General features: G+C 43.0%; 1 protein-coding gene across 3 annotated transcripts in view; it reads right to left on the bottom strand.

Moving 5' to 3' along the window:
* Window positions 1-20093, bottom strand: part of COL4A6 (collagen type IV alpha 6 chain) — a 192053-nt gene that overhangs the window by 42766 nt on the left and 129194 nt on the right. For all 3 annotated transcript variants that reach the window (XM_073361233.1, XM_073361232.1, XM_073361234.1), the window contains exons 9-22: window positions 19221-19256; window positions 18153-18215; window positions 16957-16992; window positions 16604-16645; window positions 15276-15368; window positions 13477-13530; window positions 10873-10932; window positions 8302-8346; window positions 6930-6983; window positions 5869-5938; window positions 5011-5121; window positions 3712-3861; window positions 682-765; window positions 296-456 (exon numbers count right to left, since the gene is read on the bottom strand). In XM_073361233.1, coding sequence (XP_073217334.1) covers window positions 296-456; window positions 682-765; window positions 3712-3861; window positions 5011-5121; window positions 5869-5938; window positions 6930-6983; window positions 8302-8346; window positions 10873-10932; window positions 13477-13530; window positions 15276-15368; window positions 16604-16645; window positions 16957-16992; window positions 18153-18215; window positions 19221-19256 — 1059 coding nt within the window. The remainder of the gene's footprint in view (window positions 1-295; window positions 457-681; window positions 766-3711; window positions 3862-5010; window positions 5122-5868; window positions 5939-6929; window positions 6984-8301; window positions 8347-10872; window positions 10933-13476; window positions 13531-15275; window positions 15369-16603; window positions 16646-16956; window positions 16993-18152; window positions 18216-19220; window positions 19257-20093) is intronic.

Below are 20093 nucleotides of genomic sequence, written 5' to 3'. Positions count from 1 at the left end.
GGTGGCAGAGAGACCAGCTTTTGAGCTTACATAGAGAGCTCTGACCAACAGGAGGTGGTTCATAAAAGAGATTACCTCACCCACCTTCTCTCTCGAACACCTTGCATTGATGACATTTCTGGGCTTTTACCTTATTCCTACAAATTGTTTTTTGCCTTTTTACCCAAACAAGCAGAAACAATCGTTAAAAAAAAAAATCCTTCAGGTTTCAATTTAGACAATTTTGGCCAAAGGCTCGAGAACAAGGCTTTTTCATTTAACCGGCAGAGACTGAAGAAATCCTATCCTGACTTACCGGAGGCCCTCGCGGCCCTTGTGCACCCACACTGCCAGGATCTCCACTAGAACCCTTAAACCCAGGTTCACCAGGACTTCCTGGTTGACCCAGAGGGCCTGGTGCACCTTTTGGTCCAGCTCCTGTGACTCCTCCATCACAAGCACAATCACCTGGATCCCCTGGAAAACAGAGTGAAAGAGAGTCTTTGTCAGCACTGTGGAAACAGATAATTGGACCTCCATTGCCTGAACTCCGCACACTGCTTTGCACTTGGTGTCATCGGTGAGTACAAAATGAGCAAAGTGAGTATAAAGCCATTCTGGCTGGGTTGCATTTCACACTACTTTGCACACGTTTCAATGATGATGCAAGCGGCAAGGTAGGAAAGTTAAGGTAAATTTCACCTTTGGTCCCTTTTAGTCCCAAAACTCCTGGTGGCCCCCGTTGTCCAGGTCTTCCTGGTTCCCCAGGTTCTCCATTGAGGATTTCTTCAGATAGAAACACAGGGAGGAAAGGATATCAGTAAAGGCACGGGAAGTCTAAATTTCATTCAGCTCCATTAGCCAGCCACAACAACAGCTACTTTGGGCAGATGGCCTGGAGCCATACTGAGTCCTGGTATAAGTGGATGCGACTGCACTGATTTCAGTTCCATGAAGAACAGAATGTGGCCCAGTATCGTAATGTGGTCCATGTTAAGTTTGCTTTGGCTTGGTAGGGTACCACAGAGACCAACAGAAGAAGCCCACAGTATTAATACTCTGGGGTTTTCCTTTTCTCTTGGTCTGCCAGGTACGCTTCTTATTTCAAAAACTAAACAATCGGCACAAGACCAAACCAAGGTGAAACTGAGAGATTCTGGAGAAGAGTGAAAATTATTCAGGTCAAACCTTGCCTCCCCCAGCCTCCATTTCCACATTGGGACCTGATGTTGTAGAACTCCTGAGGTTTCACTGCACCAAGAAGGCAGGATACTGGGACCCTACAGAGAGGGCTGTATACTATGTGCCCTGGGAAGCCATACTTTATGGGAACTCCCTGCACCCCAATGCACAGGGTTTTTAAGGAGGAGGGGAGAGCAGTTGAAAGGGGGGCAAATCAATGGATCTGTGACTATGCACTTCCACTGCCATTGCACTCTTGAGGCCTACGGGAAAAGGAGCTATCAGGGTTACCTAGTGTTTGTACAATGGCTCTGCTGCTGGTGTGAAGGACTGCATTCTCCACCCCACCCCAGCTGCCTGTCCCCTGCAGAGCTCCCCAGCCTCTCTCCCAGTTACTTTGCCAGTGTGCTGGGACCAGGATTTTATTTTAAAATAACTAAGAGACTGGAAGGCAAATTGGCTTACTGAAGTTAGAGATGAAAACGATCTGCTCCCTCCCCCCTACTTCCTCTCCATCACAGCAGGATTATTCCCTACATTGATCTGCATGTAGGAGAAGAGAGTGGAACTTGGGTTAAAGTGAAAACAGAGGGGAAAATTGATTTGAAAATACTACGGTTAAAATCCTTTCCACACAAACTTGGTTTTAGAATAGGGGTGGACAAACTTTTTGGTCTGAGGGCCATGTCTGGGTATGGAAATTGTATGGCAGGCCATGAATGCTCTCAAAATTGGGGGTTGGGGTGCGGGAGGGGGTGCAGGCTCTGGGATGAGACTGGGGATGAGGGGGTTAGGGTGCAGGAGGATGCTCCAGGCTGGGATTGAGGGGTTTGGAGGGCGGGAGGGGGATCAGGGCTGGGGCATGGGGTTGGGGCAGGGGAGGGGGTAAGGGGACAGACTCTGGGCGGCGCTTACCTCAAGCAGTTCCCAGAAACAGCAGCATGTTCTCCCTCCAGTTCCTACACAGAGGCGCGGTCAGATGACTCTGCCCGCTGCCCTGTCTGTAGGCGCCGCCCCTGCAACTCCCATTGGCTGTGGTTCCTGGCCAATGGGAGCCGCGAGGGCGGCACTTGGGGTGGGGGCAGTGTGCGGAGCCCCCTGGCTGCCCCTACGCGTAGGAGCTGGAGGAGGGATGTGCCACTGCTTCTGGGAGCCATGCGGAGTGGGGCAAGACCCTGACCCCACTCCCCAGCTGGAGTGCCAGAGCGGGGGAAGTCCCAGTCCCCACTTCCCGGCGGGAGCTCGAGGCCCAGATTAAAACATTTGGAGAGCTGGATGTGGCCCATGGGCCGTAGTTTGCCCGCCTCTGTTTTAGAACAAAATTCAGCCTCGTCTGACATTAACGTGATTGGCAGGCCTGGCTTTAAGTAGATCCAGTAAAGCCATTTTAAAAGACCCCATTAGGTCTGAGGTACTGCCTGTACTGAACAGCACACACCTTCCTAATCGTCCATTCAAACAAATAAAACAAAACTGCTGTAAAAAGGTATGAACTTTTTAGCAGCAGTAAAAGGGCCTAATTCTACATATTCAACTGAGTCAATTATTGATAATGGAGTGGTTGTGCCTTCCCCATTGACTTAATACTATGTGACAATACCATGTCAACAGACCGAGGGACACATAATACCCATCACATTTTCATTGGCTGGATTATTCAAGTCAGCCTCATATCCTGAAAGTTCAGCTTTATCAAAAGGAAGACAGGTCATCAGCACAAAACACCAAATTCCTTACCCAGCATACAAGGCAGTGCTCTAGAATGCAAGATCACTATATAAAAACATAAGAATATAAGAACGGCCCTACTGGGTCAGATCAAAGGTTCATCTAGCCCAGTATCCTGTCTTCCGACAGTGGCCAATGCCAGGTGCCCCATAGGGAATGAACAGAACAGGTGATCATCAAGTGATCCATCCCCTGTTGCCCATTCCCAGCTTCTGGCAAATAAAGGCTAGGGACACCATCCCTGCCCATCCTGGTTAGTCTGATTACAATGAAATAATCCAAACTGAGTACACAGAGCTGGTGTTTTACTGTACATGGGGAACGTAGATCAATGCTAGAGTATGTGCTCTTCATGTAACTGAGGCATGTAGCTTAGTGCTAGAGCACATGCCTTGCATGTATGAGGCCCCAGGTTTGATACCCCATTTCTTCTGTTTCTTGGGCCAGTGATTAGGGCGCTAGCCTAGGATTTGGGAATCCCAGATTCAACTCCTCGCTCTGGCACAGATTTCCAGCGTGACCATGGGCAAGTTACTTAGTCTCTCTCTGTCTCAGTTCCTCACCTGTAAAATGGGCATAGTAGCACTTCCCTACCTCCCAGGGTGTTATGAGGATAAATACATTACAGATTGTGAGCACTCACATATAGTGCTCATGAGGGGCCATATAAGTACTTAATATAGACAGATGCATATTTTTAGTGGTAAAAATATACATATATAGAGAGAGAGACAGAGAGAGAGAGAGAGCGCACTCCAAAATATTATTAGGTCTGTTTATATTTCAATCCTGTACAAAAGCAGGTCTAAGAAGTTTACATACGTGATGGACCAGGCAGTCCTGGAGGTCCTGGCATACCCGGTAAACCACCTATGCCTGGAGTGCCTGGTAATCCAATTGTTGCTCTCCCTTGGTCTCCTGGTTCACCAGTAATACCTGGAATACCTGGAAATCCCATGAGACCTGGTGCCCCTAAAGAGAACACAGGCATATACTATGTAGTTAGCCAACTCTCCAGCAGCATGTGGATCCAGATATTTTTCATTTTATGAAGATTACCATTGCACATTGGGCTGATATTATGTTCATGCAGGAAGTCTTATCATTGTACATAAAGGGAAGACTATTAATAATAGCCATCTTTGAGAGTCACACTTTTTTTTTACTATTATAAAAGGCAGCTGCCTAGGCCAGCGAAAATACTGCATTAGTGCAGAGCCTCAGTTAAGTCACTTTGGTTAGTGAGCATAAATAATTAAGCAAGCTAATGATATATTCTGAAAATGTGAAGCACAATATAAAAGCTATATTACTGTTACTGAGTGAATAATGTATAGTGGATAATTTGACAAATATAGACTTTTTTTCCTATTTGCAAATTGTCCATGGAGCAAAATAATTTGACAAATAATTCTCAATCTGTAGATCATTTGAGGGCAAGTGTTCAATGTGTGAAATTCAGGTTATATTGATTACTTTTAACTGGACACACCAGATTGTTTTGGTACCATGATTAGCTCATCCATCTCTTAGTTTCGGTTTCCAGGGTGAGTATTTACACTCAAAAGTCATTTTTAATAGATTTTCTAGTATTTATTTAGAGTTCTCCATTTCTGTGAACAAAACTGCCAGCAAACTCATTCGCCAGGGCACTCACAAACACAGAAAGGCCACGAACACAGCTGTGTTGCATATTCACAGCAAATGCACTAAGATATGCCCTAATTGCTATGGGCTTGATCCTGCTCCTGCTTAAGTCAATGTCAATGACTTCAGAGGGTATCAAATCAAACCCTGTGTGTCTTGCATGGCAAATGAGAAAAAGGCTAGATATTGGTTCTCCCAGGTTATCTGTCTCTATCTCTGAATTAAATTGTTTTCATATAAAATACTGTTCCTCACACAGGTTACAATGTTCTAGCTATTGCGCTTGGCAGAGTGTATCACCAAGGCTGCTTAAGTGAAGTTATGCATGCTGCAATGCCTGAAGTGGGGATTTCAGCACCTCCGTTAATAAGCGAATCAACAGCTGATCAATTCATTGTGTCGATACATAAGCAAACATGTGGACAAACAGCATGCTAACATCTTACTCTGAACTCATATTAGCAAATGTTTTACCTCGAACAAGAGCTGAGAGACCTCGGGTGCCAGGAAGGCCTGGTAAACCAACAATCCCTTCATCTCCTCGAGGGCCTGGAGTCCCTGGAATCCCGGGATCTCCTGGCAAACCTATTGGACAAAAATATTAAAAGGAGAAAAATTTAAAAATGACCCTGCAGAAAGAGTACATGTAGTCCGCTCCCCTGTCTCCCACATTGGCCATTGCTCTGTGCTAGTAAAAGGTGCAGGCCCCTTTTTAATGTACCTATTCATCCAATACAATAACACAGGCAGAAATTTCTCCCTGTCCCCAGGTAGTGATCATCTTATGCCCCAAACCACTATATACAGAAGCTAGCCTGTGTTATTTCTGCCCTCACCAATGGAGCTGCAGATGTTGTTCTCCCCCATGCCTAATTCAGCCCTGGAATTTACTACACTATTCTCTTCAATAACATCTAGCAACAGCGAGTGAGTTGGAATACTAAAGAGGCATTCAACTTATTTATTTGCAAGAGGGAAAAGGAGGAGTTTTCTCTTAATAGCATTGCTACACTGAAATAAGCCCTAGGCTTGGTATATATTTTTCTGAGCTCCAGATACACAGGACCATGCTAACACAGTCAATCACTGATGCTCTAAACATATCACTCCGCCTGTATTCACATAGCATTGCATTTAATTGGGAGAGTTGCAGATATATGCAAACGTATCACTAAGTCAATGTAATTACAACAGGGATGAATTTGGCCCACTGAACAGTGCTGGTGAGTGAATAAGAAAATGTGTATTAACATAAAAGAATAAGAAGCACATAACTTGGATTAAAATAGGTGCATTTAAAATTACTTTGCAAAACAAAATCTAAGGAGTTACCTGAGACGAGTTCGTCTTCTCTATCGAGAGAAATAAGAGGGCCTGGAGGACCCATTTCACCTAATTCACCCTGTAAATTTAAACAGATTCATATTGTTTTCAAGTTCTTTAAAAACCAGAAAGCAGGGAAGAAAGAGTGCCTGTTACTATGCAAGGATCTGCTTTAGTGGCAAAGTTAATAGTAGTTCCCTGATGTAACAAGAGTTCCTTGTTTTAATGAATTATTCCCTTTGCTCTTCTGTTCTTCCTAATGATCTCTGCATGCATGACCTATACACCACTTGTATGATGAAACTAATGGCTGTCCACAGAAAGGTCCTTTTATCCCTTACCAGCCCGCATTTTGCTAGCTCCGGAGAGAGCACTGGCAGCCTTGTACCGTGTTCACAAAACATCATTTATCAAGCCAACATATGGACCAATGTCAGGTTCACATCCCTGCTCACCCTGTTCTGTACAACCCCTTGGCAAAAGACCAGGTGAGTGGTTGTTAATACATGCGGATCTCAGTCACCCATACCCGTCATTATCTACAGGCCCTTTAGCCCTGAAGTTTAGTAACTTGAGCTTTGTGCGGCATGCCAGCCTCCAGCCATACGTGACTTCATCCAACTAAAATAATCAAGAGTTGGCAATGTCACCCTGCATCTCATCACTAATGCCCTGATGGTGTCTGCTGATGAAATGTTGTTTTGTTGTCTCTTCCAGCAATAGTGCTCTGAGAGTAGACCAGTATCTCTACTCCTTCTATAGCGAAGATTCACTGGGGTAGACTGAAGGATATGGAAGGGATTGTACTTCCATTTCTCTCCAGCTAGGAAGCATACAGCTATCACACACAAAACATAGTATTATCAGGACAACTCAGATAAGGCAATTAAAATATGAGGGTTCACCAGAAAACCATAACCACCAATTTAGTACCCTGACAATGAAACAGATGGAGAAGTGACATTAAAGAAAACATCACAATGATACAGAAGAAAGAAAGAGATTTGACTGGAGTAATGACAAATTCTGTAATAGGAGCAGTGCTTTAATGCTCCCATTGGAGAAGTTACCTTCATTCCTTGCACTCCATCCAGCCCAGGAAAACCAGGGAGACCAAACTGACCCTGTAAAACAAACACAACAACATTAGCTTATGAAACAAGAAGGGAGGGCCCATGGAGGACTCGTTTTAGTGCTCTCCAATACCTCTGTTTGAATCTTAATCCCAGTATCTCGTCCTGCAGGCGGTCTGCAGGAGTAGTAAGAATGGCCCGTGGGAAGAAAAAGTTTGCAGTGGCACGGTCTCAATGGCCCTCTTACTGAGAAACATAGTTCCAAAAAGACACTTTTCTTGGCCTACTCAGCTAGAAGGGTGGGGGCGGTGATGGGGTGGAATGTAGGGAAGTAGGGAAAATCAGGATGTCATCCTCAGGGCTCTGACAGAATTTCTGTGACCGTTGGTGAGGGAGAGGACATTCGGCAAACCGTGCCCAGTATGTAATTTCTCTCTCCTGCCTCCTCTTCTCCCCCAAGTCACTTGCACTAAACCAGGTAAGTTTAAAGTCTTATCTCACTGACTACCCATTTCCCAGTAGTGTGTGGTAAGACTGTATATGGTTCAGAGGAGTCTGCTGCTGATACAGAGCCACCAAAATTCCCTGCTGCCCTCTACTGGAATGACTATCAAATCCTGCTCCAATGTAGGTCATAAGCCAAGCTGTGGCGGCATTTAAAGGGAATTCTCATAGAGAAAAGTCTGTTGGGTTCTATCCCAGCCTGTGATCCTGAATTCCTGGATAGCCACAGACCAGCTCATAAACAGCATGGTTCAGAATCCCGCTTCTCAAGACTCATTTCTGTCTCATGACCATTCACTTTAAAGTACACTGGGAAATACTCTCACATACAGTAACCGTGAAAACAGGACTAGACAAGAAAGCAGTGAGGATCCAACCTAACCCTCCGTGCCCCAAGGACCTGCCAACATCTTAGTGTTCAATGCCTGCATATAAGCTGGTGAAAAATGGCTATGATAGCTGTTCTGTGACCACATTGCACTGGTACAACTGAGGGTGCCAGGGCCTTCACAGCCTTTCAGATAGTTAATGCACTGACCATTTGCACCAGGGTGCAGGACACTCTGTAACTGATGGCCCTGACAGAAGAAAAGTGAGAGAGTTGGTTAAACTGGGAGGGAGTGTACAGTTTCAAATCTCTGTGGTGGTTACTTTCTAAGCCTCCGGTGGGGAAAATGGTTAGGGAGAGAAAATCTTACATTGGTTTTTAGACATTCTTCTGGCCAACTCTCAATGTCCCAGAAAGGGACATTGATGTGGAGCCCATTAAGGAGGACAGGGGATGGGATAATAGGAGAAGACCCTAGGTGCTCAGATGACTTCTTGAGACGTTAAAAGTATTTCCAAAATTAAACAAGCCTGGTACCTTTCTCCCTGGAAACCCATCAGATCCATCCAATCCCAGAAATCCCTAAAACAGAAAAATACGTGTTATTTAACCATTATCTTTCTTTCATACTCAAAAGTCACAATCAGGTTTAGGTCACAATATGCTAGGTACTTTATGAACACACACAAATATGTGAATCCTGCTCCTAAGAACTTAACATCTAAAGGTGAAAGCCTGGCCCCACTGAAGTTAATGGAAAACCACCATTGGGCTTTAATAGGGTCAGGATTTCACCCTAAATAACTTGAGTATCAAAAGCCATTTCTAGAAGAATTCAATCGTATAAAGGCCAAAAGCTGTCTCATCTTGTGTAACCATTGTCATATTTAGCACAGTTGAAGTGCTTATAAACAAAATCAGTCCTGGTTTCTCAACTTACTGAACCCTTGGTGTCGAGTTTCACATTATAAAACTAATAGATGGATCATTTTTATCTTGAAAAATAATTTCAAACTTTTGAAGGACAAAAAGCAGAAGAATCCTTTTGGTCTTCATGTTGTATGTGAAAAGCACATCTCTGCAGGCTGTTCATGGCAGTCTGAAGGATGGCTGTGTGAGTGTCACCTGGCGGGAAGTGGGCAGGTCCTCTTGGCAGGTACCATGTTTGAGATATATATTCTCAAACCAACAGCACTTCTCAGACTAAGGGACATGGTCACAGGTAATTGGCCCCTTTAAGGGGAGAGAAAGCCAACCACACCTGTGCCATAATTAATTAGCTGCTTCCCAGCCTGAGAGAGTGGGAATAAGGAGAGCCATGTGGAGAGGAACCATGGAGAAAGGACAGGCTCTTGTGGAAGGCTCTGAGTCAGGGTCCGCGAATGGTACACCAGGGGAATCAGCCTGGGGGCCAAGTGCTCTATACCAGAGTCTGAAAGACTCTTAAAGGTAGTCCAGAAAGGTGCTGGGAACAGGGCCCAGAGAGCAGGCTAAACAGAAGCCCCAAAAGGCAGAAGAACCTTTTGTTTGTTGGAACTTATTAGTTTGGACTCTTGCTACCCCAGAAGAGTTAAGTTTGTGCCTTGCCCGGGGGGCTAACCACATCTCCAACAGACTGATATGCGGAGATCAGATTTTGAGACCTATCAGTTAGCCAGTTTTTAAATCCATGGCAGGGTGCAAATCCAAGTGACCTAAACTGCAGGTGCAAAAAACCTATGGGTTCAAATATCAATGCCTGCACAAAAGAAGGCTAGCGAGTAAAGAGTCCTGTATGAGAGGGACTACAAATATACAATGTGTTGGTGCTTATGTTCTTAGGAGAAGAAAAACAATGGGTATTGGTGAAAACAGGAATGTGGGATTGTTAAAATTTAAAATCAAAGAGAAAGGAGGCATGTTGATTTTTCTTTCTCATGACATTTCTTATGTTTGGAGCTACTGCTGTGGTCACATCTATGGAGTAAAGGCACCAAAACTTGACCAGATGAGAAAAGGAACCCAAAGGGCCTTATCCTGCCAGCAGAGTCCCCTCAACTCTTACTAACTTCCATTGAAACGGAGGATGCAAAACCCCACAGAAGGTGCTCAGCACTGGAGGTCACAGGGCTGTTCATTGTGAATATCAGTTGCCCTTTTCTTCTGCTTGTGAATTGATCTCAAAGGTCTGTCATTTGTAAGGCCAAGGAGGAGACTGCTGTAGTTACAGTCCCAGATGACTACAGCATGGATGAAAGCTCTGGTGATGGAATTTGTGAGGATTGAGCACGTTCTCAAGAGTCAAGCAGAATGTACATTTGGAAGTATAAATAAGCAGATATGCAAAGTAGGGGAATGGGGTTTGCAATGGGTTGAAAACAGGCGGGACTAAAGAATAAGAATGGCCACGTAGCAGTATCTGCTCACGTCCGTTCGGAATGCTGCTGCAAAGGTAATTTTACCAGCCTGTCACCTGGGCCACGCCATCCCTCTCTTTGCATTCCTCCACTGGCCCCCCTTCTTTACCGCATCTAGCATAAGCTACTTGTCACTTCCAAGGCTCTTCATAGCCTATCCCCACCCTACCAACCATCTCTCATTTGCTGTCTAGATGTCAACTCTTGTCTTTGATCAGCCTGTGTCACCAGCCTCCATTGTTCATCTGTTATGTTTTCAAACAAGCACCTTCATGCTTTCTCCCATGTTTGGGAGGTGCTCCTCGTAACACTCACAATACCTACCTCACCTTCCTCCTCCAAATCCCTCCTCCAAATTCTCCTTTGCTGTGTGACACTTGTGGAAAAACATGACAACAGTCAGGCTGTTGGTGACCACTGCTTATTAGACTGATCAATATTGTCTCACTGTTTCCTTGAACCCCCTGACTTATCTGTCTGTACCCATCTGTTGTCTTGTGTCTGACACTTAGATTGTAAGCTCTTTGGGGCAGATACCATCTTTTTGTTCTGTGTTTGCACAGTGCCTCGCACAGTGGGGGCCTGGTCCAGGACTAGGGCTCCCAGGCACTATGATAATACAAATAAAGAGACTTTACAAACAAGTTGAAAATTCCAGTCTGTACCTCTCCTGTCAAGAACAGGGATTTAAGGCCACAGTAAAGTTACCTACCCTGCCACCTGGTAAGCCAGGGATCCCCTTTTCTCCTTTTTCTCCGATACCCCCAAAGCCCTGTGGGAAAAAGCCAAAGTCACATATGTTAACTCCCAAATCTATCTGGAGACAAATGCCATGTGGCCCCAAGGTGAGGTGAGTGTATCAACTCTCTACAAACATACACAAGAGAAGCAAGGTTAGGTTGACATTCTACTGGGCCTCCTAACCCCAGAAAAAAAACCCTTCCACGCAGACCGCTGGCAGTATGTGCAAGCACCCTGGTTGACAAGGAGTCACCCTGATGCCACCTGGGCCCCCTTCCCTTATAATTAGACCTGGATGGAAAACAGAAATTCCATTTTGTGGAGATGTAGTATGGCCCTGCTCGCTCCTGCCTCTTCTCAAGTCCACAAACAGCTCAGAGACCTTTTTCTGGTAAAACACACTGTGCAGTTTATTTACAATAGTTTTCCCCAACCTTTGTACACTAGACAGCCTTACACCTATTGACCTAGGGAGCCCTCAGCTCCAGAGGCAAGCAAGGAAGAATAATCACTCTCCCCCACTCTCTGCTTCCTCCCATCCTACTTCCTTCCTGTGCCTTTTGTATGATCTGCCTCGTGGTCTAATTAGTCTCTTAGTTCTCTTCAGCCCGTCAATTAGCTCTTCTTAATGAGGTTTGCTCTGAAATAATTAATTAGAGTTGCAGGGACCAGAGGGCTGGTTCAGCAGTGTTGCCCAAAGCTCTGTCACAGGAGGATTTAGATAGCTTGAAATTTGATTATTTTTCCATTTAGGAACAAAACCTAAAAAAATGTCAAAATTCTCTGCAAAATTGCTTAATTTTGGATCAATCACAATAGTTTGACTTTTTTAACAACAGAAATACATTCTGAAACAGAGAGAGGGAAAAAACAAAATGTTTTGTTTTTTAAATGTCGAAGCAGGATGTTTTGAGATTGTCAGAACTCTCCCCCCCAAAATGGAATTTCAGGTAAATCGACACAATTCCATGAAGCATTTTAGACAAAACTGCATTCTCCAATGGAGAATTGTTCTGTTGAAGTTTTTCAGACCAGTTCTATGTATAACCTTAAAGGGACAATGGAAGCACTGTGAGTCCATGGTGAATCTTCTACTCCCTGATTCCTGTGCCAGGAGAAGATCATTAGCAATCATCTGAGTGCCATGTTAAATGCTGCCCACCGACTCACTCAAGGAGAAGAAGTTTGCAGTGATACTGCATCAATAATTCCACGAACAGAAATTACAGCAATACAATAATTTAATGAATCATAACATGTTACTTGACATTTACCCAGCACTTCTACTTTGTGAATCTCAACGCACTTTAGGAACCTGGGTAAATATCATTAACTCTAATTACAGATAAGGAGACTAAGGCATAGAGAATTTAAAGGTCACAAAATCACACAAATCAGTGGCAAAATTGGGAACTGAATTTGTCTCCAAACTTCCAATCTAGCAAACTATGCATTGGACTATACTGCCTCTCTTAATAGAAAAAAGTCAACTCTATAAACTATAACAGCAGAACCTTCTGACTGCAATTTGGTACCACATTCACCATTAAAAAGTAGATTCAAATCTATTTCTTAGATGTAAAAAGAAATTTGACACATAACAGTCCAGTACAGGAATCAGAGAGCCCATTTGTCCGTTTATAGTGTAAAAGGAAACTGACACAGCAGTTTCACATTCAACATTTGAAAACAGGTTTAAGGACTCCTCTTCTCTTCTCTTCCCCCCCCCCCCCCCCAAAGGAAAAAAAACCCAATAGGGATCAAATCCAGGGATGTGCCAAGTCTTGATTTCAGTGAGAGTTTCAGTGGCTAAGAACTTCTCAGGCTTCAATCCTGCAGACACTTTCTCACATGCTTTAATTTACACACAGGAGCAGTCCCATTGACTCAGACAGGACTACTCGAGGTACACACACACACAAACTCTCCCTTAACGAGAGGAATGGAGTATGTCCAAGCAGGGCTTAAATTCTCAGAGACTATTTCCTGGAGCCCCCCATACCCTTCCTCATTCGGGACTCTGAGCAACAGCTGTGGGGCAGGGGGTCTCAGGGCTTCTGCCCCATGGGATGTGCTGAGGTGCCCACGGGTTTGAAAATATTTACCAGAACTCCACTCCGGATGGCTCCAGCTGAATTTAAGCCCTGTGTCTAAGAAGCCTAATAAAAACCACTGTGTTTAGAATAACAGTTGCCTGAAGTACAAATTTTCTAGCATTTTTAGTGTATTGCAACAGCAAAGGAACGTTAAGATATGGTGCCATCTAGTGGCCATGTGAAGGATTGTGATGACTTTATCTTCAGAGTCTCTGCAAATTGCAGATCAAGTGTACAAAATTAAAGCATTTCAGTGACTGTAATATCTGTTGCACAGCAGCACCACTGTCTCAATATCTGTGTAAGAAAGAGCCCCCAGATACATTTCCACTTGAGGGACAAAACCCGCAGGCCTTACAGCAGATTTTCAAAGGCTTGGAGGGGCCTAAAGTTAGAAATCGGCACCCAGTGGGATTTTCAAATGCACTGAGGCATGCAGCGCCTATTAATATTGAATATTTTTAAAAAAATAGCCTTACCAGAGGGCCAGGTAATCCTCCAATCCCGGGGAATCCTTTAGGGCCTGGCTCACCCTGCCAACAAGGAAAGGATAGACACTGTGAGTGAGTCATAAAAGGGATGAGGTGAAAAAAAGAGGCTTGTCCCGCTCACTGAAAGTGCATATTGAGATGGACCTTTTACAGTCACCCAGTGCACCCTCAGTCAAATGATTTCATAAGATGGAGGCCCATAGCTGGAAGGGAAACTCGAAGCCAAACAGCCAATGCTGCAAAGTGCTCAGCACCCTCATTTATCATGGAAGTTGATAGCAGTTGAGTGTGTTCAGCACCTCCTGGGAGGTAATCAGCTTGGGCAGGATCAAGCCTTACAAACACACATCTTCACAATTATACTTACCATCACACTACAGACAGTGAGACAGAGAAATCCAACAGGAAGGCCTGGGTCTGAGCTTACACCAGTGTACTCACACCGAGTACAGGGTGTTTCTCCCGACATACAGTTAGAACTGAGATTAGACTCAGGCCCCAAATGAGACTATCCAGGGCCCAAAAACTGCAGCCGTCACTCAGTCCTTGGAAGTTGAGCTGGAGTAAGGACTGCAGGATTTATCCCAGATCCTTATTATATTTGTAGAAATACCGATGAGCTAAACAGATATCTCAATAATTGGCTGGGATAGGAGAATCAAGCACATGAATCTGATTGTTTTCGACCAACGTGCGGCATAACAACAACAAAAAAGCTACAGCTTCACTCTTCCTTATTTATTTTTTTGAGAGGATTAGGTTTTCTGCTAGGGCTAATGTGGTTTCGCAGTTCACAGATCCAGCAGAAATGAGTGACAGCTCTTTATTTTGTGCATTCACTTTTTTAGCTTTATAACTTAGGTAGGCTTAAGACTCCTCTTTCTCGGGGACTTGGATTCTCTCATCCACCATAATGAACTGAGCCAAGCATCCGGAGATTTCAGTTCAAAAGGATTTAAGGCAGTTTAAAAAGTAGTGCAGAAAAGTATTGATCAGTCCTTCTTCACCTGAAAAAACTAGATCCTAGCTCAGTTAACCATTCATAGAGCTGCAGAATCATACAGCACAGCTAGCTTGGACTGTGTAATGGGTGGCTTTAAAACAAAAAAAACCCTGAGATATAATCACCAAATTTCATTTTTACTCCAGGCAAACAACCCATGTTTTACAATCCAAAACAATCACAGGAGGGCAAGACAAGTTGCTAATGTTTGCCTTTCCCAAGGGAACAGAAATTAAATAGTATGTTTCCCACAACAGGTGTCTCAACTCTGAGCAAATGTAGCCAATTACTGAAAAAGATGCAACAAATATTGCCAAAGCTGGGCCTGCACCCATGTCCACTGAAGTCACTGGGAGTATCTCCATTCACTTTAATGAGCAACAAATCAGGCGCAGTGTTTGGAAAATGGGCTGTTGCTTATTCTGATACAAAGGTATTCCTTTACACAGAGAATTATTTCAGTTTGAAGAATCTTTCTTCAGGATCCCCGAGGCTTGCTGGGGTTGGAGATGGCTAAAGTGAGAGAGAAAACCCATGTATGGGAAGAAGAGGGAAATGTTCCCCCCTCGCTGCCCTATTTTGACCCTCCGAGTGAATCTGTAGGGACTAGTTCATTTCTTATCCTCTCACAAACCAAGTCACAGGGTTCAGTCTGCAAACACCATCAGGAACCAATCCATGCAGGATTTGAATAGCCCCAGGATTGTCTAACTGCTTCACTCAGTCTAAGCATCAAGAAAAGCAATAATTCAGCATTGTTTCCAGTAGAGTTGTGTTTACAAACCTTTGCTCCTGGTTTCCCTTTTGGAAATCCCATGAACTCTAGTATCCCAGTGGATGGTGGGGGACCTGCAGGGCCAGGTAGCCCGACATCTCCCTGTTGACAATTGGGGAAGATATTAATGGAAGCAGAACAGCTGAGATCTAAGGTGTATGGCCCATGATTCACTGAAAGCCACTCAACTCAGGCCTTGCATGCACAAGATAAGGTACTAAAGCTGATGTGGATGCTTAGCCATGAAAGGCAAAAGGTCAGACTGCAAATTAACAAGAACGAAATGCGTTGTATTAAAGTAATGTGAAGTAAAAAAGCAGGTAAGAAAAAGAAAGGCCAGTGATCGAAAAAACAGAAAAATACACAGGAAAGACCCTGAAGCCAGATACAAAAGAGATGAAAATGAAATAGAGAAAGGCAAGGCAACTAGAAAGACTGGGATGTAACAAACACAAAACATCATGAAGCAGATGATGTGAGGAGAAGTCATTTCCAGAAGTGCAGGAGTGCATTTCCAATCATGTAATCACTCCCCACACTTCCCAACAACCAGGCAGAGTGGGATTTTCAAGAGCACTTAGTGTTGGCCTGACTCTGGTCCCGTTGAGGTAAATAGGGATTTTACCACTAGCCACAATGGGAGCAGAGTCAGGCCAATGCTGGGCACTTTTGAAAAATCTCACCCTGCGAGGCTCTAGCAGGTCTAGATTGGCACTTGTGTGCATGCCAGGTAAATCCCACTGGGGACAATGGGCCTGTACAGAGTTTATGTCAGTCCAGAATATAACCCATTATATTCACCAAGCTAAGTGGGTTTAATTTAACAGGAGAGCTACCTAAGAAATGGAATGGAATGGAATGAAGGATAAAGATCCGACAGGTACTGAGGGCCATCATCTCTCAGTGGAGTCCTTCCTTGCAGGAGATGCTCAGCATCATGTGGGATCAGGGCATTGAAGAATTTTCTCTCATTCTCCTCTCTATCCACCACTGCCTTTCCAGCTGTGAGGAATGCCTCCCAAACTCTAGCCCCATTCCCTTTGCAATCTTAGCTCTCCTCCTATTCAGACTCCATTTTGTCTTCTAAATATCTCTGGGTTGAATTCTTGACCATGGTAGTAAGTGTCCTAAAAGAAATTCTTCTTGGGAAATCACCTCCTGTTTGTTTATCCCCCTTCTGAGCACTACCAACACAGGGTCAAATAACAATGCGTAGTGAGCTTCTCAAGGCCAGAGCTGAGGACTCATGTCTGAAGGGGATATTTCTAGTGGGCACATGTAGGACTATGGATAACTATTTTTGTAGTTCTCTACAGAAGTGAATCCGTTCCACTTACCTTTGCACCTTTCTCTCCTTGGAAACCTAATCCCATGTTACCCTGAAGAAAAAACAGTAAGAATTAATGAATAAAGAAGGAAGAAGAAGAAGACGACGACGACAAATTAGCACATAGGGTCACAATTCAGCGAAGTGCTCAAGCATATGACTTCAGTGGGACTTAATCACATGCACAAGTACTTTGCTAAATCCTGGCCTGGGTTAGCACCTTTCATCCAAGGGTATAAAATATTTACATTTAAATGGATGAAAACAGAAACGATAAAAAATAATAAACTCCCCGCAAAAAATCTGGAATGTCTCTCTTTAGTACTCAGGTATGAAAAGCAGACATGAAGGGAAGGTACTCACTTTTGGTCCTGGTGGCCCCATTGCACCCGGTGGCCCCTAAACATGAACAAGATCAAGATTTTATTTATTTTAACTTTAAACTTGACTGCAAACTATGTAAAAATGTCTGGGTGTTTAACATAATTTTGAAGTGTTGCTCAGTTGAGGATGACCCAAGACCCATTGACATCAGTGGGCCTTGACCTTCAGTGGTTTTAAGTGGCCAGGAAAGCATATTGTCATTGTGATAAATTAAAACGAACAATTTGAAGAAAACTACAGCTCCAAAAAGGGGTGCTGGAACAATTTGTATAGTGGGGGTGCTGTGAGCCATTGAACCAAACTATAAACCCTGTGTATGATGGAAACCACTTCAAGCCAGGGGGTGCAGTAGCACCCTCAGCATCCCTAGTTCCAGCATCTATGGCCCCAAATTGAAATCATTTCACAAAAATGACACAGGTGTTCTGCAGTTTTTGCATTTTTACACGAGCCAAACTGAAACCGTCTTTTGGTCTCCTGAATGCATCTCTATCAAAGGTGATTTTTCAGGTTACTGCATGGGGACTTAGGCCTGAACATGCAAACTTGCAAATGCTTAAACTTTTGCTACCATGAGTAGGAACTACTCACATTAATAAATTCAAGCATGCATGTGTTTGCAGGATTGGACCTTAGTGACCAATACTCCATACAAGGAGCAGAAGTTTTACTCTAGTGCCCGCAATATACTCTGAATTCAAAAATATTCTATATTTAAAAGTGATGCTGCTGCATTTGCAATCCCTTCTTGTATAAACATGGTCAGTTTTGCTCTACAGTGGATCCAACTTCCTCTCCTCCCATTTTGAGTGTTACATCATGCTGTCTTGTCCAGTTTGTACTTACAAGGCCAACTACATATGTTGTTCCCAATATTAGGTTCCATGCAGTGAGTCTGCACTGCAATGGGTTCACCAAGTTGGATGAAGAGAGTGAACGGAGCTTTCCTATTATTGCAAATTTGAAATCGTTCCTGTTTTTATTACATTTTCAAAGGCAATGATTTTCACTTCGGTTCCACAGCCATGCAGGTTTTTGTAGCCAAATCACCATTTTCACATAGGTAATCAAAACAAACAATTTCAGGGACATGAAAATGGACAATGGTGGAAAAATGCCTGTGTATAGCTCTACTTTATTAACAACACTGAATGCAAAGGTGAAGGTTTCCTTACCTGCAAACCTGGCAATCCTATAGGACCCACAGAACCTGCTGGGCCAGGGAAACCTTTTGCACCCTATCATAAAAAGTTTTAGGAAATGTATTAAAGAACTCAACTCTTCCAGATCCCACCCTCCCATTTAACCAGTTGCCACCACTCTTATCTGCCCTTCACTGATGCCTGATCCCAGTTAATTTAATACATGAGAAAATATTAAGACACAAGAAGACAGACCAGAACACAACACTGACTTCTATTCATTAACAAAGCAAATACCCTCACCCCAAAAGCAAAAATTAATTTTGTCCGTCACGTGAGATAGCAAGTACCTTCGACGAGATGCTGAGTACCTTTAAATTCACTTACTTCCCTGGGAGCTGAGGATGTTCAGCATTTCACAAGACTAGGCTCTTAAAAAGACACTGCTCTGCCATTTTGGAACTTTCCCTCCAAAAACTGTAGGAGGCGGCGCATGGTGACAGATAAGGGAACCATTTCCATTAGCCTTATGTTTGATAAAAGTTTGCTTTTACAAAATATTAATTCAAGGCCAAATTCAACTTGGCAGTGTCCCTTTCAGTTCTTCAGTGATGGAATGGGAATCGCAAGGAAGAGCAGATTGAAAAAACCTACAGAATGACCAGGCCTTTCCTAATGAAATCCTGACAAGCTGAAGGCAGGGTGTGTCTTAAAGTCATAGACAATGTCCCTGGAAAAATGCATCTAATTTAAAACACATAACAATTCATTTGACATTATCAGCATTTGTTTATCTGGAAAATCATTGTTACAGAGTTTAGCATTAGAAGGGTGTTTGGCTTTAAATGTAAAATTGACTGCAGGTATGTCCAAAATCCAATCTCCTTTGCTATGGTGCAAATCTGGAGTAATGTAACTGAAGCCAGTGGAATTACTCTGGATTTACTGAGATCAGAATTTGGACCACTGAGTAGAAATGTGCCTAAGCTGATTAATGCAAACAGTTAATGTGAGGGAATTGACCTAAAAAACTATAGTATTATTTTCCTTTACAGTAATACTCATAAAAACATGATTTCAAAAATAAATTAATTAGCTTACAGAAATCCCATCCAATCCAGGAAGACCATTTTCACCCTAAAAATTAAAAAATAAAGTCATGAAAAATACATTATAATAACAAAATATAATTTATGGTCATTATATTTTGTATAAACAGGAATATTTTAGGTACGTAAATATTAGATCACGTAATTAGAAAAAATATTTATACTTAAATAATATGTATTTGGATCAGACAGTGAAGGAAGTCCAGAATCCATGAGCCATGGCAACTGCATTCATATATGTCTGAGCAAAGGCAACACTGAGAAAATCAAATCTGTACAGTGAACAGTACAATATTGTATTTTTTTTAAAAAAAAATTTAAAAGTGCTGTTTACTGTTAAACATACCTTTTATTATTAACATTTCAGATGGTGATTATTTTCCATGAACGTCTAAGTTCATGAATAATTATCTATTTAATAAAAATTAATAAGTTAGTGTATAAAATTGATAGAACTGGTCAGAAAAGTTCAAAACTTTGACCAAAAAAGGAGAAAAAATTCTGTAAAATTTTTTCCACTTTGACTAGTTCTAATAACTTAGTAGTAGTGAGTACCTATGTAGCACCAGAGTATGTAAGTACACACACATACACTCTCTCTCCCTTACTTGATATATCAAGGGCTGGATGCAGAAAGGTAATGAATGCCTTCAAATCTCTATGGCTTTAATGCAACCCGTTCAGAACCCCACTGGAAGTATTGAGCCCTTTGTAGATTCAGGCCAGATCCTGCATTCCTTGTGCAATCAAAACTCTTATTTTATATATATATATATATAAATTCTACTTCAGGAATAAAAACATCTCAGTTCCTCATTAATCACATAAGGTGAAATCCTGACCTAACTAAAGTCAGTGGCAAAAC

The sequence above is a fragment of the Lepidochelys kempii genome, chromosome 9 (genome assembly GCF_965140265.1).
Source record: "Lepidochelys kempii isolate rLepKem1 chromosome 9, rLepKem1.hap2, whole genome shotgun sequence".
NCBI classification, from domain to species: Eukaryota; Metazoa; Chordata; order Testudines; family Cheloniidae; genus Lepidochelys; species Lepidochelys kempii.
This window is presented reverse-complemented; position numbering and strand designations above follow the sequence as displayed.